This window comes from Apium graveolens, chromosome 1, assembly GCF_009905375.1.
Source record: "Apium graveolens cultivar Ventura chromosome 1, ASM990537v1, whole genome shotgun sequence".
In the NCBI taxonomy this organism is placed as follows: Eukaryota; Viridiplantae; Streptophyta; class Magnoliopsida; order Apiales; family Apiaceae; genus Apium; species Apium graveolens.
Window position 1 is genome coordinate 12555202 of NC_133647.1, and position 11103 is coordinate 12566304.

Consider the following 11103-nt stretch of genomic DNA (forward strand, 5'->3'; position numbering starts at 1 on the left):
ATAATGGGGGAACCAAAATATTGGCTAATGAGCGGGGTGAATTTTTGGGATAAGGGGGGAAATTTTGACTAAGGGGGAAAATATCAAGGTGGGCGTGAATTGAATTTTTTTTTAGGTAACTTTAGACATCAGTTTTAAAATAACTGATGTCTTCGAATGGCAATGACATCATAAAAACACGGGATGATGTTACAAAATCTTTTAACATCAGTGGAAAACGTAACCGATGTCTAATGTGTGATGTCTATTGACATTTTTCTTGTAGTGATATTATATAAGTTAAATACATATAAGCAATTAATATAAGCTATGTATATTTTTATTATTATACGGATTTACGATTTTTTGAGCCGAGAATCGTAGTTAAGTAATAATATATGTATAGATAAAAACATTAGTTGTTAGCAATATTAAAAAGTCAGGTACACGAATAAAGTAACTATTTTTCACATTATCTTTTCTATGCAAATATATTTAAGATCGACAAAATCATTTGAAACTAATATGATCCATTCCAATTAATTTGAATTTTATGATTTAAAAAGTTTTGATTTAAACTTAGTTGATTATTAAGATGTTAAGTTAATTTACGCAAAAAATATAAAAAGTAGAAAATGTTGGAGAAAATTTAGTGTGCTTGGTTGGCAACGAAGAAATTTATTTTTTACATTTGATATCGTAAAAAATGCTATAAGTGACGTCTCGAAACGAATCAATTATCTCATTTAAATATTTGTTTTCTCTCTTATCACATCACTATGTTAATAGAGAAATTTGATTAACAAAGATTTGATTTTGCGGCCGGAATTAAGATCTAGAGCGGTGGTCGACGATCAGAGCAATTGTCGGAGTGTGCTGATTTGTGCTTAAGAAACGGCTGAGATTGCTAGGGTTTATATTTGCCTTATCAGAGCTCTCAAACACGTAACCTCATAATATGCTTATCTACTTCTTTATATAGAGGATAAAACTAGATGTAGTTCTTGAGGAACAAGAAACCAATATGGACTTGATTTCTTATTCCAAGACCCAATAAAAGTTATCGAACCAACTTACTATTAACTCAAACACAGATTTGCTTTAGGAGTGCCCAACAATGCGGCCTAGTCACAAAGACTCAATGCTCGCTTACGACTTCGTAACTTCACGAATAAGAAAACTCCCCGACAAATGAATATCTCATTCGCTACCGCTATCTTCATCGATCGTAATCATAGGTATATGCATGACTTACCGAAAATGTTTGACCGCATTCTTGCCCCCCGATGAGGATAACCCACAAGAATAAATGACAAGTTATCCCAAACATATAAGTACAAAGTGTGAGATAACCTTCGATGAGAATAACCCACCAGATTACAGGACAAGTGATCCCAAACATATAAGTGCAAAGTGCGAGATAACACCAAAATCTCCCGACGAGGATAACCCGTCGAATGCAGAGACGTGGTTCACTAAGATCCCTTATTACCCTCAAGGCGCCCCTAAGGGATAAGAAGCCCTCCGAAGGCTTTTCCGGATTCCTAGGGGCCCCCTATGGAGTGTGGAGCCCCTCCGGGGGTTCTTCCTCTTACCTTGTTGTATAATTCTTTTGTTTAATTCTCTTCCCATTTGATTTGTAGGAATAACTTTCTTACTTACTTGTTATCGTTATCCATGTTATATTGCAGAGCTGCCACCATGTGCGGCCATATAGCACGGGGCGCGCCCTAGGGGGTCCGATGACACTTTCCTCAAGCTCCCCCGAAGCCCGGGTCATTATTTGCGCATTGATAGTGGCGTTTGTTCTTCCTTAGCTTTGGAACATCTTTCATAGAATTCTTAATCGATATTCACTGTTCGTCTTCAATTTGTACCGTAACGATCGTCGTAGAATCCTTCTTACGCAGCGATCGTGGTAAATTAGACTCCTTGTCGTAATGAACCTTTATTGGAATGACCTTCGTGAACCTTCACCTAAAATATCACAAATTGTATTCGCAATTTCTTGTAACTTGGTGGTCATTGCAAATGGCCGTCCCATACAGCTAGCCCCGTGAATGGTGCGCTCGGGGCTCCGAATAAACATTTTTCGAAAATTCACTTACTCCTTTCTTGACGGTAATCCGCTCCATTAACTTTAATAATCTGATAAAATGTTCATGATAATTTTATTTCCTAACACTAAAAAATATTACAAAAATTGAATTATTTTTTTGAAGCCTGGACACTGTACCATTAATTATCCCTCCAAACCTACCCTGACGGAAACAAAGCAGTATCTGGTTTGGTTTCGCTATCAAAATGAATGTATGAATTAGTTAATTAAACATGCTACAAACGTGATGGTTGAAATGTGGAGATAGATAAGATTGATTGAATAAGAACAGCTCAGCCTGAGGTCTGACTTGTAGCAGTTATGGGGGGGAACATCTGTGATATGTCATGTGTAACAATTATTTAGGTAGCTTGGAGAGCTAGGACCATAAACAAATAATTGAGCTTCTGTCGAGGGCTCGAGGCTATACAGCTGGAATTTCGAACTACATATTTAAGAAGTCCATAGTGTCCAAAATAGAAGTGCTCAATTCTCGACTTTGAAGACAAATTTCATAAATTCGAGCACTTTTAGTTAATCATGTTAGTCAAGTATGATCAAACTTGATTATAACTCAGCTATAAAATCATAAACTTGATTAGAATTTATTTAAAATTTACATATAAATAGTTTTAAAATTTCACTTTTATTAGTTTTATATTGAATTTTTATATATTTTATATTTTTTTTAAAACTCGTGAACCAATTTGGCTCGATTCGTTTAAACCCGGTTCGTTTAATTTGTGAGTAAAATCGACTCGTCTCATCTACTAAACGAGTCGAGTTCGGTTACAGATTTCAACTCTTTTAACTTAAACGAGCAACTCGATTCGTTTAAAATTATCCGAATTTGAACTCGTTTACTATTTAGTGAATACCCTGATTAATCTTGTCTAATATGTTATTTTGTTAAAATTGATTTCACATTTGAGTAATATTTTTGTTAATCTACATTTGAGTAGTTTCTAACTTCGATGATGGAAGCAGAACTTTTGGTCATGTCTTAGAAATATGATTTTTTTTTGACATGATTAGAAATATGAATTTGACCCGAGGCATTTTGCACGGTGACACATAGATATGGTTAGACGTTTCTGTCCAGATTTTTATCCAACGTTTTTTATTTTTGTAGCTAGCATGGTCCATTTGTCTTCAATGATTTTATTATACGTACCCAACAATAATTTTTGATGTAAAAGTTCACCAACTTAAATTATTTTTGTTCTGTATATTACACTGCAAAATGGGGCAATCTTATCTTGGCTGATGCTGTCAACAAATACACATCTCTAGTTGCTATCTTGTTGGGGTCAGCTTATCTGTAGTCACATGCAAATTTGATCAATTCACCTTGTAACAGTACACTGCAATGTGTGAATCTCGTGTTCATTTTAGGCGACTTTGTAATTTTAAAATCATGTCAAATATGTAAATGTAAACGCAAGATCACGGAAGAGTTACTATGATGGTTTGGTTCGTCAAATTCTATAATTAAATATGAGTTTTAGTTATTATAACGCCATACTTATCGTTTAGTTTAGAAAAAAAGATTTTGATACTTATTCTCAAATCCCAAAATATGGGTTTTTTAAGGGAGCGTATGAAAATTGGTTTTAATTGTCCTATTATAATTTCTATTGAAGCAACTAAATATAAATGTTTAATAACAAACTAAATTTAGGAACCAAATATATATAGAAATAATAATAAAATTAATATATTTAATTAATTTAAAATTATTAACTTACTTTTTCGTCAAATGCAGCCGCTGAATAGTCTCTCTAATCCTATCACTGATTATAATCTAATATCATATCCTAAATCAAATGACCCCTTAGAAGTATTTGTTCTGAAATTTTTTGATATAAACTATGATTAAATATAGGAACAGATAAGATCTCATAAAAATTATTAGAATTTTTAATTTTTTTATATTTGACATGTATCCAACTAAAAATATTTTAATTTGTGTTGACAGCATATACTGTTAGGGGGAACACACACAAGTATAGAATCAAACAAACAATGCAAAACACACACTCAATATATGACGCGGAAAAACCCACGTCCCAACTTATATTATTAATCAAAACAATTATCAATAATACAATCAATCTCACCAAACGGTATTCACTCAAGCGATACTTAAGTCAAACAATACTCAAGCATACATCAAAACAATAACATGACTACATATATATAGCCATCACAAACTTAGCCAACAAGACATACCTAATCTGATTACAATAATAATTGTCTACCCATTTAATTATTACCCATTCCCATTATAATAATAATTGTCAACACATACAATTATTACCCCACTCAATTATGATAATAATTGTCTACCCATACAATTATTACTCAATTCAATTATGTTTTCTATCACCAAGACCATACTACCTATTGGGTTTAACCCCAACAATCCTCCCCTTCAACCCAATATGATTTCATGCACAACCGAATTAACGGTCATCATCAAGCCATCGACGCCGATCGCCCAATACCTCCCCTCGAACAATAACCCCTCCTTCCAGTACAAAAAGATTTCTCTTATCTTTTCGACCTTTGAGTATCTCTAAATCTCCTTTAGTGACTTTCAACATAGTGTTTTTCATCATAACAATATATCCCAAATCAACTAATTTACCCAACGAAATCAGATTTCGATTTAACTCCGGTATGTATTTTACTTGAGTTAACTTCTGAACACGACCGTCGTGACGTTTCATTGTTACCTCACCAATGCCGGCAACCTTTACCGTTTTACCGTTCGGTAAAGTTACAATCTTTCCCTCACACTTTTTATAGGACGAGAACCACTCCCTCCTACCACATATGTGATGAGAACATCCCGAGTCAAACACCCATTCTTCTTTTGATCCCTTCTCTTCTTGAACCAAAAGAACATCTTCATCAGCTTCTACAAGCGAAACACTACCCCCTCAATTTTTCTTCAACTCTCTCAAGTCTTCTCTTGCCTTTGGACACATAAATTGTATATGACCCAATTCCTCACAATAAAAATACCTGATATTAGAGTTATGTTTCTTAGCATACTTCTTTTCCGTGTCACGCGAATGTACCACAAATGCACTTCCATCAGATGTGTCACTCGATTCTTGTTTCATCAATCTTTCGGCCTCTAGAAGAACAACAATAGTCTCATCCAAATCTAACTCCGTTTTCCCAACCAATAAAGAAGTCATCACAGTATTATACTTCTTCGGTAGAGACACTAGTAGTAGAACAGCTTTGTCCTCATCCTTTAATTTTTCATCCAAATTTTTTAGCTGGTTGATTAAGCCATTAAAACGATTCAGATGATCTCTTAAATCTCCGTCTTCTTCCATCTTGAGCCCAAACAAATCTTTCTTGAGAAACAGTTTGTTGGCCAAAGACTTTGAGTGATAAGTCTTCGTTAACTTCTCCCACAAATTCTTGGGATTGTCCTCTTCAAGAACATCATACTTGATTTCCGGTGCAAGGGCCAACCAGATCGTTGATGCCGCACGTAACTTCATGTCTCCCCACTTTGTATCATCAACTTCAGTAGGCTTCTTCCCTCCGAGAGTCACATATAACCCTCGTTGAATTAACAGATCTTTTACCGTACTTTGCCACAAGGTAAAATTGTTTCTTCCATTAAACAATTCAATTTCAAATGCCCCAACCTTCTCCATCATGAACCTTGGCTCTTGATACCAATTGTTAGGGGGAACACACAAGTATAGAATCAAACAATGCAAAACACACACTCAATATATGAAACCCACGGCTCAACTTGTATTATTAATCAAAACAATTATCAATAATACAATCAATCTCACCAAACGGTATTCACTCAAGCGATACTTAAGTCAAATAATACTCAAGCATACATCAAAACAATAACATGACTATGTATATATAGTCATCACAAATTTAGCCAACAAGACATACATAATCTGATTACAATAATAATTGTCTACCCATACAATTATTACCCATTCCCATTATAATAATAATTGTCAACACATACATTTATTACCCAACTCAATTATGATAATAATTGTCTACCCATACAATTAACTCAATTATGATAATAATTGTCTACCCATACAATTATTACCCAATTCAATTATGTCTTCTATCACAAAGACCATACTACCTATTGGGTTTAACCCCAACATACACTAATAAAAAAATCTTCAATATCATTGATTTAGTCGTCTAGACAGCTATATAGGATAGAGCAATATATTCCCTTTTAACAATACCATAAAATTATAATAAATTAAGAAACGGACTGAAATGACAATTATACCCAAACAGGGGCATATCGGTCAATCCGTAAAATAGTTCTTGAAGCTACATTTCTGCAAATACAAACGCCATAATAATCAGAAGAAACCGTTTCACAACACTGAGCTAAACAAACATGCAGCTGTAGCTTATCTGGGCTTCTCTTACAAACTATACATACAACTATACATACATATATGCTAATGGGTACACTCAGAGTCCCGGATGTCATTCCTTCTCCAACCCAAGACGCTGAAAGACTCCACAAAGCTTTCAAAGGTATCTTTTTAATTCTTTCATTTTTCATTTTTCATTTTTTAAAATTTATTTTTTTGTTCAAGAAAATGATTATATGATGCATTCATGCAACCAAAAATGTTGTTGTGATGAATTTATGTATAACTCAATCCTTTTGTCATGATATCTACAGTCTTACAAATATCGAACTCACTCATGACCTGTGACGATATTTTGTCTCGGTTTGTTTAATTATTATAGATAGTATTATTTGATTTTTTTGTTAAGTAAATGTGAATTTGTTGTGTGAATGAATGATGAATGGTTAGGATGGGGAACGGATGAGAAGGGTGTGATTTGGATATTGGGTCATCGAAATGTGGAGCAGAGAAAAAAGATCAGAGATGCATATCAGCAGCTTTACAATAAGTCCCTCATTGATGCTCTTAAAGCTGAACTATCTGGTGATTTCGGGGTATGCATTTTTACTACTCTATATTCTCCGATTTTGAATTTGCAGACTGGAGTTGCATGATTAGACAAAATTAGAGCTTAATTATGCTGAATTATGAATTTGTTATCATCGAAAATGCAGTAGACCATAACAAGTTCATTTACTTTTACATGTCAACCTTACCTAGCTACGATTTTGTATATATGTGTGATTGTAAAAGTAGTAATGTTCTATATTGTATGCTGAAGAATTGGACTGATTGTATAAGCCTAAAGTTGTTATATTCAAAGTGGTGTTTGACGTAATGGTCAAAATGTCTACTTGTTATCCGCTGTTCAAATGTTGTCATCTTAGAAATTATATATATATTTGTCTAATAAGTGAATGTCATTTTTTCGGGTAAATAATGGATTGTAGTCTGTACACCTTAGGCTATTATTTCATTTTTTATGATTTTTGTTTAGCAGTGTTAGATAAATCTTTCATTAATTTTAAGCTACTAAATTATATATTTGAAAGGTGAAAAAGAGAAAAAACTCTGTCATCTAGAGATTAATACTTAAATACTAGTAGAGCTTAACCTCTGTAAAGTCTCACTGAGTTTAATCTCAACAAATTTTTATGCAGGTGAACAATCTATAATTCCTAATGTTTGAGATTATCATATCTTTTGATTTATATTACTAAACATATTTAGTAAATATTAGGACATAAAAGGCTAGTTCTAGTTAAAGAAAAAAACATGAACCATTTTCCAGTAGCAAGAGAGATACTTACTTACTGATTTCTTTTAATCTAGCATTCTTGTCATATTCAAGATGCATATAATAACTGTAAAATGTTAGTTACATACTGAATGCTATTTTCTTGAATGTAAAGGGTTCCACAGATGGGTATTCTTTGCTGTTTGGGCTACATGCTTAAGTAATTCTGATTTTACGGGCTAGCAATTTGATATTTGTGTTCACATCTTCTTGTAGATTTTTCTATTTCGTACATATTCTGAATTGGTACAATCTACAGAGTTTATCTTTCTAATTGCATACAATTAATTTTAATTTTGATACAGAAAGCCATTATCTTGTGGACACATGATCCTTCAGTACGAGATGCCAAGCTAGCAAATAAGGCCTTGAAGTCGAAGAAGCAAGACATCAACCAACTACAAGTGATAGTTGAAATAGCTTGCGCATTTTCTCCTCATCATCTGGTGGCAATGAGGCAGGCCTATTGTTCTATGTTTGATTGCTCAATTGAAGAAGATATCCTATCTCGCGTTTCACAACCGGCTAGAAAGGTATATGTATTATTTGTTCTTTATGTTAACCCTGCTGTTTAATGTTACAATCTGCTTTGTCGAAGCTATTTATAAAATAATTACTGCTGGAGCCCCAATATTTTACTTCAAAAAGCTCAAGTTTCATTTTCTCTCACATTTGTAGATGTTGTAGTATGCTGCTGTTGTAACTTCTTTCTAGAACTAAATATTATGCAATAGTACTAGCAAGCAATCTTGTTAATCAAGTTTTCTGAGGAATTTAAACCTCCAGTACTAAAGTAGAGTTCCATGTATAAAACTTGGTCGCAAAGGTAGTAAGTGTACAACATTTTGTGGAAAATGCTCAACCATTATTACTTGTTAATTTAACTGCGTAATTAGATAATTTTTTGTTATTATATCTGATTTTACTTATTTAATACCTTTATACTCGATATTTGTAATCGAAATCCCTTCGGGTTGTTATCTTACTGTGTCAAATTGGGTTTCACCCCTAAAATCCTTATATTTTAGTTCCTTCACAATCAAACACTTCTTAATATTTTGGAAAGCTAAGTATGAGTACAACTGATTACTGCATTAAAGGTGTTTCAAACATTTAATTTGTTTTAGGAGTTAAAATATCAAGGCTTTTTTTCTAAGAAGTTAGCAAACTTACATTTTTGGTTATTACACTACCAAAGATTTCTTCTTGTTATATTATTCCTCTTTTTTTTGCTTATTACGTTTCTTATACTTTGTTACTATATATTACTTTTTATTAACTTTCTTTCAAGTGCTGTCATATGTCTCAAACTTGTACACTAATAAGAACAGCAAAATTTTTTAAGCAGAATAATCTCCAACTTTCTCCAGCAGCATTAGACTTAATATTGGTATTTTGTAAACTGGCATTTTCACCTTATCCATAGTACACCTCCGGAAGAATAGATAATATGTCAAGAAGAGGAAATATGACAAAGTAATATTTTCCCAGTTTTCAGTTATTTTTGGTCCTATTAGAAAATTTCAAACTTCTTGAAGACTTGATTTGCACATTCATATTGGTCATAATTAATAAAAGATTACTTATTGAGATATTTTGTGGTATTGCAGATACTAGTGGCATTGGTCAGTTCCTACAGGTATGATCGACAACTCGTGGATGCAGGTGTTGCAGATAAAGAAGCCAAGATACTGCATGAAGCAATCCAGGAAAAGCAACTAGATCAGGACAACTTTGTGCGGATACTCAGCACTAGGAATGTTTCTCAGCTTATAGAAACTTTCCAGTGCTACAGCCAGAACTATGGCAATACTATTGAGCAGGTTCAACTTTCCACTACCAAATTATTTAATATCCACTTTTCCTGACTTCTTCTCCTATTCAATATTTATATATGCAAATATATTGACAGGACATTAAGAGTTGCGGTGATAGCATTCTGGAATCTGTCTTGACTGTGGTCATACAATGCATAGAATCTCCACATAAACACTTTGCCAAGGTGATTGAAAGCACTAATTCCTATTATCTTTCCTCTCTACAATTAGTCAGATACATATTGTATCCTTCGTTTTCTTTTCAATTCCTATTAGCTAAACATGAATATAATGCCATTGCATGCTCAAGAACTTATTGTGTTTTGGTAGTTGATACATTTTTTCAGTATGGAAGAAATGGATCTAAGAATCATTTTCAAGACCTCTTCTTGGACTAACAATACCTTTACCACTGCACAGGCACTTCCTGATTATCAATGCTTAACAACTTAGCTATATAATCATTAAAACGTTGATGCCACTTTCTTTCTTTGCTGGGTTTGTGATGCCAATCATGAGAGGATTACCTGTAGACTGTAGTCCCATACAAAGTTTCTCCCTAAATTAATTCAAAATTGGATGTTATTATGGCATTTATTGGCATCGTACATTTATCGATGGTATTAGTTGGTTGTATGTTTGTTGCACTCTATTCTGCCAAGTCTTTCTATGCTTCATATGCCGTGTTAACAAATCCTATGCTGATAACCCTGAATATCTGTGATGAACATATATCCCTTACTAGGTAAGATTGCTGCACAACCTTTCCACTAACTCATTTATCATTAAATAGCAACTCTCATTTGATGTATACACATCTTCAGGTTATTCGAGAATCGATCGTAGGTCTTGGGACTGACGAAAATTCACTTAGCAGAGCCATTGTATGTCGAGCTGACATTGATATGAAGAAAATCAAAGAAGAATATCAAATTTTACACAAAGAGAGTGTCGAAGATGCAGTTAGTGGAGACACGTCTGGAAACTACCAAGACTTCCTGCTGACGCTGCTTGGATCAAAACTATAATCCTTGTTTTGTGAGCGTTTGTTGCTTTTTACATAAATTATAAATTCGTATGCATTGGACTTTGGTGTTGAAATAAATAAAAGGCAAGAAGCTTCTGACATGCCCTTTGATTTTAAACCTTGTATCTTTACATATTTCCAATTTTAGGAGTGAAATAAAGTTGGTTTAGGAAAATATGTTAGTATAATATCGACATATGCTTCCATCTATCATTTACCTAATCTTATGCTTCAAAGTATTGTAGAAAATATGTTAGTTAATTTATTCCGTCAAAGTATCGTAGAAAATGCAAACAATGATCTGTGATCTTAAAGCAAAGTGTCTGTTAAACAAATATATGAGAGCAATTAGCACAATAGAACATCACAAAATCAAGTTTCATTCTTTCTATATATCCTTGCTATTTCTCTTCCACAAAAACTTATCCTCCATTAGCTGATGT

General features: G+C 33.4%; 1 protein-coding gene across 1 annotated transcript; it reads left to right on the forward strand.

Annotated features, from left to right (window-relative positions):
* Positions 1-6384: 6384 nt before the first annotated feature.
* Positions 6385-10759, forward strand: LOC141661022 (annexin D3). The gene is made up of 6 exons (XM_074468004.1): positions 6385-6640; positions 6928-7073; positions 8122-8349; positions 9427-9639; positions 9729-9818; positions 10458-10759. Exons 1-6 carry the CDS (start codon positions 6559-6561, stop codon positions 10659-10661), a joined length of 963 nt encoding a protein of 320 aa, XP_074324105.1. The 5' UTR covers positions 6385-6558; the 3' UTR covers positions 10662-10759.
* Positions 10760-11103: the final 344 nt, after the last annotated feature.